The following is a 19,881-nucleotide window of genomic DNA, read 5'->3' as shown; positions in this document are numbered from 1 at the left end:
ACAGTCTCTGCTGAATCTAGAGTATGGGGATAATGGCACTAGGCAATACCACAGGCTTGTGGCAAACTGCTTTCTCAGCCCAGCACCCAGCCTCCAATAGATGTATAGTACAGCTGGACAAACACTACAGGGTTGTTGTACATTGCACTCTTTGTTTCTCATCCTGCTCTCCAACTTGCAAAAGAGGTATAGAATCATAGAAAAGTAGAGTTGGAAGGGGCCTATAAGGCTATCAACTCCAACTCCCTGCTCAATGCAGGAATCTAAATCAAAGCATTCCCGACTGATGGCTGTTGAGCTGCCTCTTGAATGCCTCCAGTGTCAGACAGCCCACTACCCTTCTAGGTAATTGGTTCCATTGTTGTATGGCTGTAACAGTTAGGAGGTTTTTCCTGATGTAATACTATGTATAATACTACTGGACTACTTTGCAGGGCTGTTATAAGCCTCTCTCTAAGCCTCCATTGGCAATATGGAGATAATGGACTATTGGCGGTGGCTTTCTATTTTTAAGTTGAGAAACTTTGAATTAAATTAAAATCCACATGAAATAATACCCAAGTAAAAAAGTGCTGAAACTCCATTGGGCTTCTCAACTGATTTTTATAAGCATCTCTAGAGTTTTTTTAAAAAAGTGTTCCCAATGTGAACCACGAAACAATTGATCCATGCAATGGTATTCTTTCAGATTGTTATATCTCTGTGGGCTAGCCCTGACTAGTGCGCAGGCGCTTGCATTCCTAAGCCTCCGTAACTCTGCGACAAGCCCGCGCTTACCAACAGCCCGTTGTCTCTCGGGTAGGGGTCGCCCGGCGCGCCATGCGGAGCAGCGCGCCTGCGCAGGAGCGGCTGAGAAAAAGCTCCCACCCATTGTTGAGTGGAGAGGTGACGACTGCGCCTGCGCCTGCCTGAGAGAAGGCTCGCAATGGCGGCCGCGGGCGGCCCTGAGGCGACGGCGTCGGGGGCTTCTGAGGCGGCGTCCGGCGTGGTAGTGGCCTCCTCGTCGTTGTCACCGTCCGTGGCTCCCGCGGTGGTGCAGCGCGAGCCCGTGTACAACTGGCAGGCCACAAAGCGGTCGCTGCGGGAGCGCTTCGCCTTCCTTTTCGCCAACGAACTGCTCAGCGACGTGCGCTTCGTGGTGGGCAAAGGCGGGCCTCGAACCGGAGGAGGAGCGCCCGGGCCGGGCCAGCAGCGCATCCCCGCGCACCGCTTCGTCCTGGCCGCCGGCAGCGCCGTCTTCGACGCCATGTTCAACGGGGGGATGGCCACCACCTCGGCCGAGATCGAGCTGCCCGACGTGGAGCCCGCTGCTTTCCTGGCTCTGCTCAGGTCCGTTGGAGGGAAAAGGGGAGGAGGAAGGGTCGTCCCCACCGGCAGGGGATGGAGAGGATGGGGATAGTCGATTTAAAAGAGAATTAGACAAATTCATGGAGGAAAAGGCTGTCGGTGGCTACTTGCCATGATGGCTGTGGTGTGTCTCCGTGGTTGGAGGCTGAATGCTTTTGAACACCAGTTGCTGGAAACAGGAGGACGAAAGAGTGCCCTTGTGCTCGGGTCCGGCTTCCCATTGAGGCATCTGGTTGGCCACTCTGAGAACTGGATGCCAGACTAGATGAGCCGCTGACCTGAGCCAACAAGTTCTTCTTATGTCTTTATCATGCGCGCACCAGATACTCAAGATCTGGAATTTGTTTCCACGGCCGCTCACTTAGACAGCTGTTAAAGGGGATTAGCAAAATTCATGTAAAGTTAAAAGAACACCAGAAGATCCCTGCTGGATCAGGTCAGTGGCCTATTGAGGCCAGCATCCTGTTCTCACAGAGGCCAACCGGATGACCATGGGAAGCAGGATCTGTGTGCAAATTTAGAACCATGCTGCCTCCAGCAGTTATCCATGGTTGCTAGCCATGAGGGATATATATTTCTAACAGTATCAGAGAAAATATGTCTCTGAATATCAGTTGCTGGGTAGAGGGCTATTGATTTAGTAGGCTCTTCTTGTGTTCTGATGGCTCCAGCTTATATTATGTGGCATCCTATAGCTGTAAAAATAAAGACTGAATATACGTTACTGAATAAGTTGCATTCATTTAATAATTTTATTAGATACTTGTATTTCACCATGCTTGTGGCTAGCTGAGTACTTGGAAGAGGGGGAATGGAACAATCTGTCCCTCTCACAACAGCCCTGCTGCATTTTAAGAACATAAGAACAACCCTACTGGATCTGGCCAAAGTCCTGTCTAGTCCAGCCTGCTGTTTCCCACAGTGGCCAACCAAATAACTATGGGAAGCCGCAAGCAGAACCTGAGCACAACACTCTCCCTCACTTGTGATTCCCAGCATGTAGTGTTCAGATGCATGCTGTTGGTAATACTTGCAGGAACACACAACCACCATAACCAGTAAGCTGTTGATAGCCTTAATCTCCATGAATTTGTCCACTGCACTTTTCAAGCCATCTAAGTTTGTGGCTGTAACCACAACTTAGCGCAACAGATTTCATAGTGTAACTTTGTGCATGCCTATGGCCATACTACCCTAAACATGCCCAATTTCATTTGATATCGGAAGCTAAGCAGAGTCGGGCCTGGTTAGTACTTTGATGTCATGTCATTGGCGATCCCTTGTGGCCGAGTAACATTGTCTGAGACCGCCTGGGAATACCGGGTACTGTAGACTTAGAGGAAGGCTATGGTAAACTGCCTCTGAATGCCTTTTACCATGAAAACCCTAGGAATATATCCAAAAAAGATTCATAGGGTCACCATAAGGCGTAATCTACTTGAAGGCATATGACAACAACAACAACTTTGTGCATAGTTTCAACTGTTTCTGTGCTAGGTGAGGAGGAGGGTTTTTCTCCTCTGACAGTTTGCTTAGTTTCTACGCTGGGTGCAAAGCAGGGATAGAGATTATTCCATCCCACCTCTGCAACTCCACTCATTCATTCCCTTGTATGGAGTTCCTTGTCACCTGTGACCACTGAGTGAGGACTAAACGACTGACATATACATTAGTTATGTCATGATATAAGTAATAGTAAATTGGTATAACCTGGAGGATGTGACCTCGAAGTCTGGCGCAAATATTGGGTTGGTTAATGTAGCTGTCTGAAAGCCCACCTCATGAGTGAGTTCATGGCCGAGGAGAGATTTGAACCGGGGGCTTATTGTCTCAGATTTTGATTCACTCAATTACATCAGTTCAGAGTAATACAACGTTTGAAAAATGGTTACAATATGAATTTAAAACCTGTATATTTGTTTTTTTCAGCATGTGTGCAGACTCCCTTTTGGCAAGAAATAATAAATGCAGTAAAATAATTTATGATATAATATAAAAACTAATAACTAGAGAAAGTATTAGTCAAAAAAGTTCCACTCAGGAGAAATCCCAAATGCCTGAGAAAAAGGAAGGTTTCACAGCCCTTCCTGAATGAAAGCAAAGAACAACAATTCCAGGTGGTTCCTGGTGTTATTGTACTGTGTGGTATGGTAGACTGAGCCTGATTCTAAGGTTTACTCAGAAGTAAGTCCCACTGTGTTATCATACTCCCTGCTAGCCCACAAGATGGTAGCTTCAGTGAGAAAAACTGGATTAAAAACCTCTTTTAACCTTAAAGTCACTTAAAGTGGGATTGGGTCAGTGATTTCTCAGCTTGACCTTGCCCACACATGATTGTTGGGAGGATAACAGGGGATAAATAGTCACTCCCTCCCAAATGTGCAGTCCTTGGACTATTTGCATAGGGGGCAGGATACAAATGCTTTCTCTCACCTATCTGTGACAAACCTGTAAGGTAGATCAGTTAATTATTTACATCTGTCTAAAATCATTGGGTCTAATCAAGACATTTTCAATACATTCCTAGAAGTATAAGTTGTAAATGTAGCAAATAAGTATGCGGAGTGAATAATTCATAAGTATTTTCCTCACAGCTCTGCATTCATGATCAAACTATCTCTTAGTTGTTGGTCTATAAATTAGGCTGTTAGTTATGAACCAACATAGGTCTAAGATTTTTGTGTAATCAGCTGGTAAGCTTGTAAGGCATCTGAATCAGAAGCCAAGATATCGACAGAGATTTAAAGATATTACTCTTAAATATCTGGGAAGTATGGGAACACAGTTTACTTGACCAGCGTATCCTCTGTTCCCCAAGATGAATTCCATCCCATTTTTGGTGAAAACGGGGAACAGAGGTTTGAGAGGTTGATTGTCAATAGCAGAGGAAAGTAATCACTTTCAACTCAGTTGTCAGTCTCAAAGCTTTTTATTTGAGGCAGTAAGGTATCAGAAACTGCCATGTAATCTATTGTGCTGGCACCTCTGTTGGTAAGATAAGTATATGTGCCCTTAGTCTTATCAAAACAAGTGCCATGAAGACACTGTAGATGATGAAGGGACAAAACATCTAGGAGCCTCAGGCTTGGTTTGTCAGTAATTTTATCCTGGGAGTTTCTGTCAATGATTAGATCTTGCAAACCTGCACCATGATTTGGACAGTGCATTTGATTGGCCAGGCCAGCACCAATTCTAGCATTAAAATCTCCACACAGCAAAAATCTTGTATTAGGATATTGAGACTTTAAAAATACCAGAGTTTCTGATAAACTATCCCAAATACTACTAGGGCCCATATTTTTAGAAGGATTAGGTGGAAAGTAGACATTTATGCAAATAAGAGAGTCTGTTTCCTTGCCCTTAATATAAAGGGCTTGAATATATTGCTGAGCGGTACTATTCAGCAACTGCAAATCAGCCTGTAGATCAACTGAGATAAATATAGTAAGACCTCTGCTGGTCTGACCTTTTACACTAGTTTTAAGAGCAGGAGTAGAAAATGAATAAAAACCCTCGAGCAATGGTAAGTTTGTTTCAAGGGCCCAAGTTTCCTGCAAGCAGAGAATCTTAAATTTTTGTAAATAGGTTATGAGAACAGCATCACAAAACTTGTTTCCTCATCCCTTAATATTCCAAGAAAGTACAAATGGTGGTCAGGCTGGAATAATTATATCCATATCTTTGTTGCTATATATACAGCCATCGCCTATGAGTGATGGATGAACAAAAACCGTGGCGTGCTGTCCAATCCTGTGCTAATGTATGGCCATAGGAAAACTTCCTGAAGTTGAATTCCTTGGCTGGCTGCAGTTTGTCAGGAACTCCAAGGTTAACAGGAAGGTTAGCATTTTGGAATTGGATTGCAGAAGACCAAGGTGAACTGTCCACCAATTGGGAGTTTAACTCTAGTGTAACTACAGAAGTAGGTCTAATATTTGTTTTATTCAGAAGAATGTTTCTTAAAGACCCCAACCTGTCTATTATAGCTGATTGTTCAGTAGCAGGGAGTGCAGCAAAAGAAACAATCAAGCTTTCTTCTAAAGGTTCCTTAAAATGCCTTGTTGGTGAATCTATAAATGTGATAATCAAAGAGCTGCCTATTTGTCAATGCTTACCTTTTCAAAACTTAGGCAAGCTTTTACAGCCCTTCATTTCCAAACCAAGCCAACAGCTTTGATTGACGATAGATACTCCTGGACTCCTTTGGCCCTCTGCCTTTGTATATGTGGAGTCATGGAGACTGAAAACCTGCCTCATTACTTGCTGTTTTGTCCGTTGTATTCAGATCCTCGATCTAAATTTATGGGTTTTATTTTGTCTTGCCTGCTTTTTAACTCTGTCCAAGAGAAGATTTTTCTCCTCTTGTCTGATACAGACATCACTGTAACCTATAGGGTCTTACTTTGCTTTGGCGGCATCAAAAATTCGTGAAAAAATTATCACTGATAATGCAGTCACCTGTTCAGGAAATGCCTTGATTTAACGTTTTTGCTAAATGCTCTAATTTTGCATTATAACCTATTTTAATCTTATAAGTGATCAAATTCCCTGTTAATTTTGTTTATTTAGATTTCTCATTTTATATGTTACATCTGTTGTAAATAGCTCTATGTTTTAATTCTTTTAATCCTTTTGTTTATCTGCAATGGCCTTTGGCCCTAGCAGTAATAATAAACTGAACTGAACTGAAATAAGTATGTGATGTAATGTAGAGAATTGGGATAGATCAAGAATGTACTAGGTGGTAATTCTGGGATTGCTTCTCCCAATTATTGAGTGAAGCACCATAATCCATAGAAGATCTAGTGCAGTGGTTCCCAACCTTTATGAGCATGGGATCCCCTTTATAAGCTGAAAATGTTTTGGGACCCCCTCCCCCCAGGGAGGCAGGCTGGCTGCCAGGAAGGAAGGGGGAAAGCAAGCTTTTATTTATTTATTTAATTAATTTATATACCGCCCTAAGCCCGAAGGCTCTCTGGGCGGTATACAAAAAGATAAAAAACAAGCAATATATAAATACAATAAATCAAGAAAACAAAACAAACAAACAATAAAAGAACCAAACAACATCCAAAAATACAAATAATGATGAAAATACCATTAAAACACACATTAAAATGCCTGGGAGTATAAAAAGGTTTTCACCTGGCGCCGAAAAGATAGTAGCGTCGGCGCCAGGCGCACCTCATCGGTTGTCTTGCCTGCTTTTTAACTCTGTCCAAGAGAAGATTTTTCTCCTCTTGTCTGATACAGACATCACTGTAACCTATAGGGTCTTACTTTGCTTTGGCGGCATCAAAAATTGGCTCCTTTTTGCTTCACAAAAAGCCCTCTCCTCTCATTCTAAGTAAGGGCGTTGCCAGTAGCGGCAGTGCAAGGAGACGGGAATCAGTGATAGTAATCCCCTCTTCTTCCTGGTAGCTCCACCCTCAGCCTCCTTTGGCATCTGCCATGTATTTTATAGGCAGATGCCTGCCCTTGGTGCGCCTGAAAGATGCTCTGGCGCTTCAGCAAAAGGTCTCCCCTCTTGTTTGGAGCAAGGGGGAGGTGTCATCAGCAGCAGTGGAAAGCAGACAGTGTCGAGGGAGTGAAGACTTTTTAAAAAATTAATAAATAATTCATTTCTTTACTGTTCACGGCCCCCTCTGGATTACTTTGCGGCCCCCAGGTTGGGAACCACTGATCTAGTGCGCTGTTCTTCAACCTTGGGTCCCCAGATGTTGTTGGACTACAACTCGCATTATCCTTGGCCATTGGCTAAGCTGTCCACGGTTGATGGGAGTTGTAGTCCAACATCTGGGGACCCAAGGTTGAACAACTGTCGTCTAGTGTGTACACCCTCTGTGAGTTCTTGGATGGGTCTGTTGGTGAAGTCTCTCCCTGTTCAGAGGGCGCTACCTATTTAGGTAGAGATTTTGTGGTGACAGTGTTTGTTGTCTGTCATGGCATCTGCCCTGTGTGTGGACGAAATTGCAATCTTGAGGTGTTTTTTCCTTTTGCAAGGCAGAGGGAATTGTCTAGATTCAGTGCCAGACCTTTTAAGTTAAGTTGGATTTTGAATCAATAGAACGTAGATTTGGATATGGGAGATGCTGCTCTAGTGTGCATGACCTGGAAGATGTAGCCTTAGTGTCTGAAGTTAAAATTGTTGAAGTCAAAATACTTGAATTTGCATTTATGTCTGGTCAGTAGTAAAGAAGCTCTGAACCAGTCTTCTAGGAATGTAGCATTTCTTGTTTCATTTTTGCATCTGAGGGCAGTGTCTGACCTTTCAAGTTGGGAAAGCTGCTGGGTTTTTTTGCAGATATTTCAAGCTTGCCTGTTAGTATTTGGGGTAGGCTTGTCTGTCACATGCTGCAGAACCAGCTGTGCAGAACAAAGAGTACTAGATCTTGAGAGATTTGCAGCTCGGTGCTCTGTGTATTTCCTTCAGAGTAAGTTCAGTGGGCCTTTATTTCAAGTTAAAATGTATGGAATAGCAGCCTTAATTGCCATCAAGCATGGCTGACAATGTTTAGGTTGGGTTGGGAGGCAGCCCTCTGAATGGCATCTAAAGGTACTAGTTGTTGGATGACTTAAATTGGAGGGAATCCTATATGAAATGGTATATGTGTGTGTGCTGGATATGCTAAGGAGGAATAGACTAGATAAGTAAGGAAATATGAATTGCCCAGTAAGGGCTTGAGGGAGGGGGAATTTGAACTGTATGTGGTAATAGGGAAATTCAAGGATGGCAGTGGAATGGGACATTCTAATATCTAATGGAACAGGCTGAATTAGGCATGGAGAAAGGGATGGGTATGTTCTAAGCGGAGAGGAAGTTTGAGGAAGGGCCATAGGTAAGAGGTGGAGCATCTGCTTTACATGCAGTTGGTCCCTGGTTCAATATCCAACATCTCCAGGTAGGGTGGGAGAGACCCCTGTCTGACACTCTTGAGAGCCCCTGCCACTCAGTGTAGATGTTGCTGAGCTAGATGGATCGATGGTTTGACTTCCAAATCCAACTTCCTATGTTCTTTCTGACAGAGCTAAGGAAACGTAGGGGGCTGTGTAGGTTAGACTACAAGGGAGTAGACCAGTGGAACATGGTAGGACTTACTTCGAAGTAAACATGCATTGGCTTGCACCTAGGATTTCTTTTTTAAGAACTAACAGTATTTAATTGTACAGTACTGTAACTTGCCATGAGTTCGTGGAACATGCTTTACAGTGCTGTTATTTACAAATAGTTACCAATAAATATTATGAAGCTTGATCTCAATGGACATAATAAAACAATTTAGTATAATTACAGTCTTAGGATTTGTTTTGACTTCATTAATTGGATGAGTAACTGTTAATAACTATGTTCATCACCACATTAAGCCATGGTACTTTCTTCTAAGATGATTTTGACCTGTTAACTTCAATAAGACTAAATTGGCTTAAGTCCAATCCCAAGTTACAAACTAGGGACTTTGGATCACCTTCTGTTTTCTTATTCAGTTTTTTAATTTCCCAATTTACTGTGTAATATCCATTTCCAAAGATAGCTGCAAAATGTTGAGTCATTTGGCTATCTATGTTGTTCCAGTATTCATTTTTCTGTGTGAACACAGTTGTTTGCACAAGTAGTTCTGTACATGTTTTAAACATCCAGTGAACTATCAAATTTGAAATGTCAGTCTCCAAAGGTGATGTTTCTCTCTATCTAATCTTCCTTTTGACACTTTTGGTGTAGCATTGCAACCATTTGGAAGATCTAACACTAGAATCTCTTATATATGGACATGAAATGCTAGTCTCTCATAGCAGATTTGTGTAAGTATGTGAGATCCATGTGCGTGCTAAAATATTAATCTGTCCAGAGTAGAAATGCTAACACTGTAACTTCATATATGTTTGGGCATCTTTGAAAGTCCCAAGATCAATCCCTGGCATCTCCAGGTAGGGTTGGGAATGTTCCCTGCCTGAAACCCTGGAGAGCCTGTGGTGGTCAGCATAGACAATGCTGAGTACGATGGACTGATGGTCTGATTCAATATAAAACATGTTGATATGCATGTTTTTGGAATGATGCTGGTATAATGGTCCTGCTGGTTTTGAGTGACTTGCTAGCATTTGAATAGCGAGTCTTCTGTTTTGGGATAGTAACTGGATGTTTTGATTTTTGACCAAGCAGGCAGTGTTTGCATTTTACCTGTTTAATATATCTTTAACCAGTCATTGCAACGAATTGTCTGTTTAACCAACATAAATTTGTATGTCAGTTGTGGTGGTACACTTGATTAAGGTTTCATTGTGCATTCCTATTTAGTTAATAGTATTTAACAGGACCTACAATAAAATGTTGGCGCTTATTTCAGTGACTGCAGACAACCTGGAACAGAAGCCTTCTCATGCTGTTCAGGCCCTGTGGGGTGGGAGGTAAATTTCAAGAATGGGGAAGAAATAAACACACACACACCCAGCTTTTCACTGTTGTACTGTATGGCTCTAGACGGCTGCTATCTGCAAGCATTTTTTTTTTCATAGCTATATAGCAGGACAAGAGCACACAGTTCTGGAGATCAGAGAGGCATCCTCTCAACCCTAATGCCCTCACTCCTTCAAGATGCTTATCATAAGCTGTCTGGGGCTTTTCCTTTCTTTTTCTGCCCTCCATTTTTTGTATTTTGTTTGAGTTGTGAATGACTCACATTCCATTCTCAAGCTGCTCTCAGCAACAGATGTGTTTGGTAGACTTTCACAATCTGCCTGACCTCTGGTTTCTGTTAGACATCTCTGCTTTCTCTTGGTAGGTTTAGCTGCCACCAATATTCTGTAAGCTCATCACAGTTGTCAGGCAGGGGTCTTTTTAAGTCATTAATTTGTAAGTGTATATACTTCTGTGCACCGGCGCCATTCACCAAATACATAGAACACGGATGGGTACCTGTGGACCTCTAGATGTTGCTGGACTACAGTTTTCAGTAGCCCCAGCCAGCATGGCCAATGGCCAGGGATTATTGACATTGTAGTACAACTGTTATGGGCAGTCACAGATTCCCCAGCCTGATGTAGAAGCCAGTATTTTTCTTTTGGATTGTCCTGTTTTGCTTCTTAATGGTCAGCACTCAACCACCAAAGTCTGTTATTAAAGGGAATAGTATTAATGAGCATACATCAGAGATAGCCCTCTTAACTTTCTCTTCCTTCCTAGGTTTCTGTATTCAGATGAAGTTCAAATTGGTCCAGAAACAGTAATGACCACTCTCTACACAGCTAAGAAGTATGCTGTCCCAGCCCTCGAAGCTCATTGTGTAGAATTTCTCACTAAGCACCTCCGGGCAGATAATGCCTTCATGCTGCTTACTCAGGTAACCTGTGACTTGCTGTACATCTATGAGCACTTAATGAGCTAATTAGAAATATGTGTCTGTAAACTTCTTGATTTTGTGAATATGGGCAATGGCTTACCTAAAATACATATAAGCAGTTGTTGATATAGATGTGAATGATGCTGGAATATGGAGAACTATGATAATTCAAATTAAAGCAACCTCTTGTTTGTTTTCTACAGAAGACCTTTATTGGAAAATTCAGGCTTTCAGACAAATATGTGTGTATTGGGAGAATCACATTCAGCTACTGCTGGACATGTTAGTTTATAACATTAAACCATACCTTTAAGACTGGTGTTTACCAGGCACATATCTGAAAGTAAGGTTGCAGTCCTGTGCACAGTAAGTTCCATTGGACTCACTGGAAATTACTTCTGAGTAAGTATGCATAGGATCCTGTTGCACATCCCAGAGCTGCTGCAGATGTACTCCTAACTGCAGTGAAGAGACTGGGAGCTGGTTCAAGAATTTTGTGTTCCCTCCCTCTTATGGAATTCTCCTCCACTTAACTGTGACGAAAGATTTTCATTAATATCAACCACAGTTAAGGCTTCTTAGGGTAACCAATAAATAATGGTTTTAAACCAGCTCATAGCCAAGCTTTGAAGCTGTGATTAAATGGGAACCCTGATTAACCATGCTTTTAGAGGTAACACGAGGTGGGATTGGAGGGGGCACATGCAATTTTTGTATAGAAACCATCTTAACATTAAAGTAGAAATAGGAACTTGAGGTTGCTTCAGTAGAAGTGTATTTTCATTATTTTATGTTGGAAAATGTTTCTGTTAGCTGAAGCCTGTTTTGCAATACTGAATTGGTAAAATAATTCTAAATAAATCTGTTTGCATAGGCTCGTTTATTTGATGAACCACAGCTGGCTAGTCTCTGTCTTGACACAATAGACAAAAGTACTATGGATGCAATAAGTGCAGAAGGGTTCACGGATATTGATATAGGTAAGTAGCCCTCCAAAAATGTACCTTACATTTGAAGGACTAGACTGACAACTTGTCTAATGAAATTTTTGGTTGCCCTTCTCACTTGCAGATTCAAAAAGTTTCACATTTCTATATATGAACTTTATCAGTAAGATCTGCTTAATTGGCCTTTTAAATTAGCAAGTTAGCCTGTCTTGACCATTTAGGGGAGACTAGCCATAGGTTTTGTAGTCCAATTCCATGCATATTTAACTTGGAAGCAATTCCCACTGGATTTTTATTTGTTTAGCTCCTAAGCAAATTTGCATAAAATGTCAGCAATAGTGTCAAACCCATTTAGTGAATATAGGATGCATGTACTTGGTTTTTAGAGCTAGGTTTCTATGGTAACTAAAAATGGCATTTAATAGCAATGGGTTTTGTTTTTCATGCAGCAAGTTGAACACACGTGTAAGACAATCTGTGATAAGCTATGGAAGAAATCCTACGTTTTGGCAGAAGTTGAGGGGGTCCTCAATTTGCAAGTAACTCTATTCTTCTTCTTCAGACACTTTGTGTGCAGTATTGGAAAGAGACACACTCAGTATTCGTGAGAGTAGACTTTTTGGAGCTGTTGTTCGCTGGGCTGAAGCAGAATGTCAAAGGCAGCAATTGCCCGTCACATCTGCAAATAAGCAGAAGGTGCTTGGCAAAGCCCTCTCCTTAATCCGTTTTCCACTGATGACGATTGAAGAGTTTGCAGCAGGTAATTTTACGACTGGCATCATTGTTATAAAAAGTGAAATGTTACATACATCTTTGGACATAATGGCCAAAGTATGGGTTAAGTTTCCAGTCCTATGTACCTTTTACTAGGAAGTAAGTTGTTTGTGTTTTGCAACATTTTTGTGGGTGTTGTAAAAATAGCAACAAAACACTGCAGCACATTTTGCCTCCTCAAAAACTTGACTTGCAGTTCTGTGATCCTTTTTCAGCCTGATCTGGTAATGTTTAGTTGGAAGTAAGACAATTTAGTCATGCTACAGGTTAAACACTGGAATAAGTACTGAAAATAAATCAGTTAGCTTCATGTGCAACTTTGTGTTCACTGACGATATCTGCCTTGGGTACAACAAAGAACATTGTTTAGAGAATTACACTATTTCTGTTTAAATTTTAAGTTTTTTTAAAATAAAGCTCACTTGTAATTTTGTATGTATATAATTTTGTATATTGTAATAACTTTGCATATGATGTCTCTTAATTAACTTGAAGTATTCTATTTGAAAACCATAAAACGAAACTAAAAATCTGAACCAGTTTTACATATTTGATAGCTCACACGGCTAAAACGGTACTTGGTGGGTGGGTGTGTCCAATATACAAACCTGTTTCAATCTATTGCCAGTGGCAAATCTGGTGGCATGCACACACATTTATAGATCATGTACTATGGAAAACAGTTAATCACTAATGATAAAAATCTTAGTTGCCAAACAACAGCGAGTACAAATAGTTCTAAAGTCTAACCTGTGTGTTGTGTAGGAAGTCTGATCGATACAGCTGCTATGGACAACGCATCCTGTTTCAGCCTAGCTGGTGTGAACACTCAAACCTCTTGTGCCAATGCTTATATTCATTTTTGTCTTCAAGAACATTACCGCCGATGTTAACAGATAACAAGCATGACCAGAAACAACTTCTTGATTGGAGTGTTCGGATTTATACACATTTAATACCAACACTTTTTTCTTGTCAGCTTTCTCTTGAAGGTTGTAGATTTCCCCTCCCCCCTTTTATGGCCCAGTTTAGTTAATCCGAGTTGAACAACTGCAATCTAGCAGCGGGGTAAATGTATGTAAGTAGGCTTGTAAAATAATAGTTGCCTCAAGAACATTTATCAGTTAGCCTCTTAGTATAGAATATGTTCAGCTCAGTTGCACTGCCTTTTTTTCCAGGTCCTGCTCAGTGTGGAATTTTGTCAGATCGGGAAGTAGTAAATCTCTTTCTGCATTTTACAGTCAACCCTAAACCTAGAGTTGACTATATTGACCGACCAAGATGCTGTCTTAGAGGAAAGGAATGCAGCATAAATAGATTCCAGCAAGTGGAGAGTCGCTGGGGTTACAGTGGAACCAGTGACCGGATCAGGTATTAGTCACTCATTTTCAGGGGGAAATCATGTGATTTGTGTCACACAGTTGGGAGAAACCATCCAAAATATTATTGTCCAGTTAGCAACTTAGTACACGCTTTCATGGCCAGTCACTATGTGTGTATATATATGTGCACCTGATAAGCTTGGAGATTTTCACCTTGCAAAGAAGCCCTTGCCCTCCCATCGAAGATGCACTGAATGAGAACGCACATCTAAGAATTCTTGTTCTGCAGTTGCCAGAAGTCCTTGGTTCTTCATTTTGGGAATTATATGGTGTCACATTGGTGTCTAAGCAAACACCACACTCTGTGACAGGATGGATTTGGTCATAGGTTTAGGATTAAATTCACGAAGACTGTTTGCATGTAATCCTGATTACCTTAGTCTGTCTCCAGAGATTATGCTCTGCCTCCATGGTCAGAGGCAGTATGCTTCTGAATACCAGTTGCTTGGAAATCGCAGGAGAAGGGAGTGCTGTCTTGCTGACAGGTTTCCCATCGGCATCTGGTTGGCCATCGTGAGAACAAGATGCTGGACTAGATGGGCCATTGCCCTCATCCAGCAGGCTCTTCTTATGTCCTTAGATTGTGATTTGATTCTAAATGTTGGTTAGTTCAATATGAATTTACTTGATAGAGACTGGGTTCCAAAGAGCTACTAGAAGTACATTTTTGGTTTTGAAGAGCGGAGGACCCCACTCCACAAAATGCCATATCACAAGCTGCTTTTGAAAGTACCCTCAGTTTCAAAAGTAGCTTGTAATGTGGCATGAGTGGCTGTTTTTTTTAAGTCCAAAGCATCTCTTGGATACATATGTTTATGTCCTCCTTAGAGGTGACTGCTTGAAACTTACTGTATTGTTTCGCACATTGTGGCCTAGATACTGTTGCACCATAAAACCTCTACCTACTTGTGGTACAAGTCTACCTGTGTAGACTTATACCATTCAACTAAAGATAATGGGGAATAGGTTAAATAATGTTTGTATAAAAGAACATTAAAAGAATGGACCTAGCTTCTAAGTTCTAGAGCTTGCATACAATACCAGGTTAAGATTTTCCTCTACAAATTAAATGATAATGATACATTGGAATAAAACAGTCCCAGAATTAAATCAATCCCTGCCTCCAACCAATAAAATGAGTTCCTAATTTGGTTAAAAAGGCAGTAGTCTATATTGTCCTCTGAATGCCTGCTAGAACAAACATTTCAACTTAATTTTCAGAAGGTGAGGACAGAACTGACTTGGCAAGTGTTCCTGGGGAGGGGATTCAAAACGTGAGGGTGCATGCTGAGGGAATCCTTGTCGTTGCCTGTCAGGCAGAAGCCTGTGCAGGTCTCTCCAGGAGATCTCGCTGTATGAAGCAACTGATGAGGGAGAAGAAATTCCACTTTATGTGGTCTCATTTGAGAATAGTTTGGCATAGGTATCTTTTGAAGCATGTGGCAAAACTAACATTTGTACACTTCTAATCTTATTCCTGTAGAAAATCAATTTAAAAACAGCAACTGCAGTTTAGGGATTCAAGAATGTCTCTTTTTTGGAAACCTTCACATAAGCAAATCAATTACCTTTTTCTCTTTGCATTTCAAATACGCTGACTTCCTTCCATCCTTTCTTTCCTTGTTTACTTTTTTAAGGTTCACAGTTAATAGGAGAATTTCGATAGTGGGATTTGGATTGTATGGATCTATTCATGGACCCACAGATTACCAAGTTAATATACAGGTAGGTACCATTATTTTTTAAGTGCTTAATGAGTGACACATTTTTCTTAGAGATTGAAATATGTAATCTAATTCCTTAATTTAGCTGAATTGGCAGGGATAATATGCTCAGAGCCACATTACTTAGGGATGTTGTATCAATAGGATGGGGAGGCAGTGTTTTTCAGTTATGGTCCCAAGGAACAGGCTTCCCACTCAACAACCTCCAGCCCCTACAAAAAAGGTGGGATGCTTATAGAACATATTTTTCTTTTGAATAATGCTGTTCAAGCGTGGCTACTATAACTAGAGCGTTTCAGGGGGAGTCGTACCTAGGCTACTGAACTATGTGTGTGGAGTAATTTTTTAGATACTCTGTGTTACAGAACTATGAAGGGTCTAAAGAAAAATAGATAAAAACTTTTACCAAATATATGCTAGTACTTCAGTAAGTAGTTATCAAGAAATCCAGAATCTTTTAATGCAAAACTTTTAAAACATACATGTTCTTTTAAAATAAAAACTCTCCTTTGAAATAGCTCATGGTTTCCAAAGCTAAAATTTTAATGTTCAGTGTTAAATTAGAAATGCATTGCAGTCCAGTAATTAAATAAGAAAATTTGCTAGTTGTTCATATGAATCTTAGCAGAAACAATTGCTAATATTACTTTGGTTGCATAACCACTTCAGTTTGATTTTAGAACTCCTTTCACTCAAGGCTTTTTATAGATACTAGACAGTCTTTGTTTTAAATCACAAGTTGTGAAAGATCAGATTTCCAAACTTGTTTTGCATTCCAAACTTGCTAAATCCCCCATCCAGAATGGGTCTACTTTTTCTTCAAGAAATGTATTTTTGTATTAAAATCTGTATTTTTTAATTGAAAAACTTCAATCACTTTTGTCCACTATGTGATGCACAAAGTGTTGCAAACTAAAAATGAATAAAGCCCCCACAACCAAAAATAAACATAAAACAACAGAGTCAGTAAAAATAGTGAGACCAGAAGCATAAATTAGTTACAAACCTTTTTTAATACAAAAAGTCTTGACCTAATTATTTGATGGCAGTGCAGATGCCTCACAATTTTGTTTCAGGAGGGTATTCCAAAGACAGGGCAAAATCTCCTTTTGTCTTACCTATGATGGTGGGAGCATCTGGAGAAGAGCCTCTGAAGTTGACCCTGAGTACTTTGAATTATGCCCAGAAACAAACTGGTAGTTAGTATCGATTATTTAGTAGATGGTATATTAATTACAGGTGCCAATTAGAGCCCCAGTTTCAACATTATGGGTTGTCAGAGCTTTGCTTGTTTGAGCCCCTGACTGTGGTTTCAGTTTGAACCAGAAGCTGGAAGAGTTGAACGGGTTCCAGTGTCAAAAATCGGGCTGTGGTCATTTTAATAAATTGTGTAGGCAGTGGTTTCTTATAGAAAAATCACAGTGTTTGATGGATTGATTGATTGATTGATTTGGCCATGCTGTCTCTTACTACAGATAATTGAATATGAGAAAAATCAGACACTAGGGCAAAATGACACAGGATTTAGCTGTGATGGAACCGCCAATACCTTCAGAGTGATGTTCAAAGAACCTATAGAGATTCTGCCAACTGTGTGTTACACTGCTTGTGCAACCCTAAAAGTGAGATGTTTTTATTTATTTTGTAAAAATTCTAAGCATAAGCAATGAGAAAACGACCGTTTGTTCTGTGTGACTTGTATAATATGGCAGCTACACTACTAAAACTAAGATCTCTGTGCTATACCATATACTTCCTGCTATTGTAATGCTTTGCCAGTAATTTACTGTAGCCTAGACAGCATTCTAAAATGTAGTGCTTACTTTTACCGAGTATTGTAAATAAGAAAAATAACTTTCAAACTTTAATTTTATTTAGGGTCCTGATTCTCATTATGGCACAAAGGGATTGAAGAAAGTAATCCACGAATCTCCCACTTCAAGCAAAACTTGCTTTTTCTTTTTTAGTTCACCAGGTAACAACAATGGTACATCAATAGAAGATGGGCAAATACCAGAAATAATATTTTATACGTAACTTCAAATACCTGAGAGGAAGCAAAACTTTGTATTGACTCTTGACAAAAAAGGACAGATGGAAGATACGGATACTGTGAAGCATTGTAAATACATAATCTCAGATGTGTTATGATGATACTGAAGTATTGTACATGGAAGGTACTAAAACTAGTGTTCACAACTTCCAGTGGCAGTATGCAGCCAGTTGTTCTTGAACTAAAATATTATTGCCTGTACATAAGTATTTCACTTGATCACTTTAATTTTACTACCATTACCTGAAAGCTGGAACAGAGTATTTGTATTTTTTTCTGAAATACACTTGTTGCAGATGATACATCATTTGTGGATAGTATGATTGTGTTCCTGTACAATACAGCACATTGAACTGAACTTGCATTCTTAAAACTAAAAACCTAGGAAGAAAAGCAGAATTAAGGTTGATACAAATTGCATCAGTAATTGTACTCAGTACAGTGTACATAAATTTAAATCGGTTTTGTTGTTTTCCTGGGAAAATGTTATTCAGAAGTCAGTTGTATGCAGCTATTCTTAAAATAAAGGGAAAAGTGGAAGCTATTTTGTCTAGTCCTGAATACTTAAGAACAAATCTTGAACACTTTAAATTTAAATGTTTGCACTTGTGCAAGCATACTATGTAGTTCAGTATATGTGATGATATCAGTCAAAGGTTACTTTTAAAGCAGCCTGGCCATATATTTGCAATTATTAGTGTAATTGGCCAGGTTCCAAAAGGTCATAAAACTAGTTTCAGGATCCCAAGAAAGTAAACTGTGTTGTAAGCTGAAGTAGCATAGTGATTGTGGAGTATTTGTAATATGAAAGAAGGATCAGCTGGTCAAAGCTACAAGCTTTTGGGATCCTACCAAAGACCTTCATTTCACTGAAGTGATAAAACCCTGTGTCTGAGTTTACCAATTCAGACTCCTGGAGTGGGCTTACATGGTTTTATATGGAATATTTACTTTGCACACAATGGGATTTTATAGTGGATAGTGTTCATAGTGGAGGCTGGTCCTGGCTGAAATCTTACCTCAGTCGTGAACCACCTAGGTAGCCTCACAGTCTCTTAGCATTAAACCGTAGCTTCTGTCCTCCAGTCTATGGGGATAACAATACTGCCTGACCTACGTTACAAGGGATTTCAGGCAGATAAGGTATGTGGAGTGCTCTGAAGATGCTATAAGAATGCCATGTTTGAAAGCAAATTTTGATCTAGCATAGGAGTGGAGAATGTTGCTCGAGTTAAATGACTCTAGGCTAGTGCAAATTCCATTCCTGATGCTAACTAAGCAGCTCTTTGGATCCAGAGCTACTGCAGGGGCAATATTTATAATCTTAGTACAACTTAAGTATTGTAATGCTGGAATTTTGATTCTACACATTTTTGCTGAGGGGTCTGCTTGTAGTGCTAACCTACATTTACAATTTGATTTTTCTGCTGATGCAATAAGTTTTAGAGTCTGTATGACAGGTTTGTCAATAGAAAACTGATAGTCCCATACTGCTTTGTGCAGATCCTAAATATTCTGAATTGAATTAGATTTAGAGATACAAAAATATATTGACTCCAGAAGTACTGAAGTCTTAAAAGTTACTGGTGGGTACCTTCTGCAAATGTTTGTTCCAGTGTGCCCATGTATGTACAACTTAAAGAATACAGCAAAACCCATGTTGCTACCTACACATTTGCAGGGAGAGAATAATTTGGTTATGAGTTTGGATTTGTGTGCTTGTATATGCACGCACACAAGATCATAATCTCCTTGCATCACAAGATCATAAATAAAATGAGGACTTTTAACTGCTTTCTGGAGTAGACATAACCACTTTTGTTTAATGAATGGTGTTGGTAGAGTAAAATTACTGTATGTAGTAAATAATAATTCTCCATTCAGAGGACTCAGTCTTAGATTTTGGCTGCCATATAGAAAAAGCTACAGATTCAGAGTGGGCAACAATCACTTTTGACCATGACTATATGCCTCTACCCGCAAAGCTGTGTCTGTTATCTCCAAAAGAGGACAAATTCATTAAACTGTTGCAGTAGCTGACTTAGTAAACGAGGCAGCTGCTGTATTACATATTGCAACTTTAAAATGTTGCATTTTCTGCTGAGGTGGTTAGTACCATATAAAAAGTGGCAGCCCTTGACCAGTTGGAGTATTTGGATTCATGGCTAAATCACTTATGGCTAGGGTTGCCGGGTTCATGGCCTGAGACTGATTCTGTATCTTTAGGAGAAGAGAAAGTCAGCCACGTGCAGGTGTTCTTGCTACCCTGTAATGGGAAAACACAAGGTGGAATTCTCCCTTCCCCATGCACAACTT

At 40.3% G+C, this 19,881-nt stretch overlaps 1 protein-coding gene across 1 annotated transcript; it reads left to right on the top strand.

Moving 5' to 3' along the window:
• Window positions 1–749: 749 nt before the first annotated feature.
• Window positions 750–18,109, top strand: BTBD1 (BTB domain containing 1). Its single transcript, XM_061595925.1, has 8 exons — window positions 750–1,329; window positions 10,529–10,685; window positions 11,560–11,665; window positions 12,195–12,392; window positions 13,585–13,777; window positions 15,426–15,513; window positions 16,988–17,134; window positions 17,391–18,109. Exons 1-8 carry the CDS (start codon window positions 926–928, stop codon window positions 17,547–17,549), a joined length of 1,452 nt encoding a protein of 483 aa, XP_061451909.1. The 5' UTR covers window positions 750–925; the 3' UTR covers window positions 17,550–18,109.
• Window positions 18,110–19,881: the final 1,772 nt, after the last annotated feature.

The sequence above is a fragment of the Rhineura floridana genome, chromosome 14 (genome assembly GCF_030035675.1).
Source record: "Rhineura floridana isolate rRhiFlo1 chromosome 14, rRhiFlo1.hap2, whole genome shotgun sequence".
In the NCBI taxonomy this organism is placed as follows: domain Eukaryota; kingdom Metazoa; phylum Chordata; class Lepidosauria; order Squamata; family Rhineuridae; genus Rhineura; species Rhineura floridana.
This window is presented reverse-complemented; position numbering and strand designations above follow the sequence as displayed.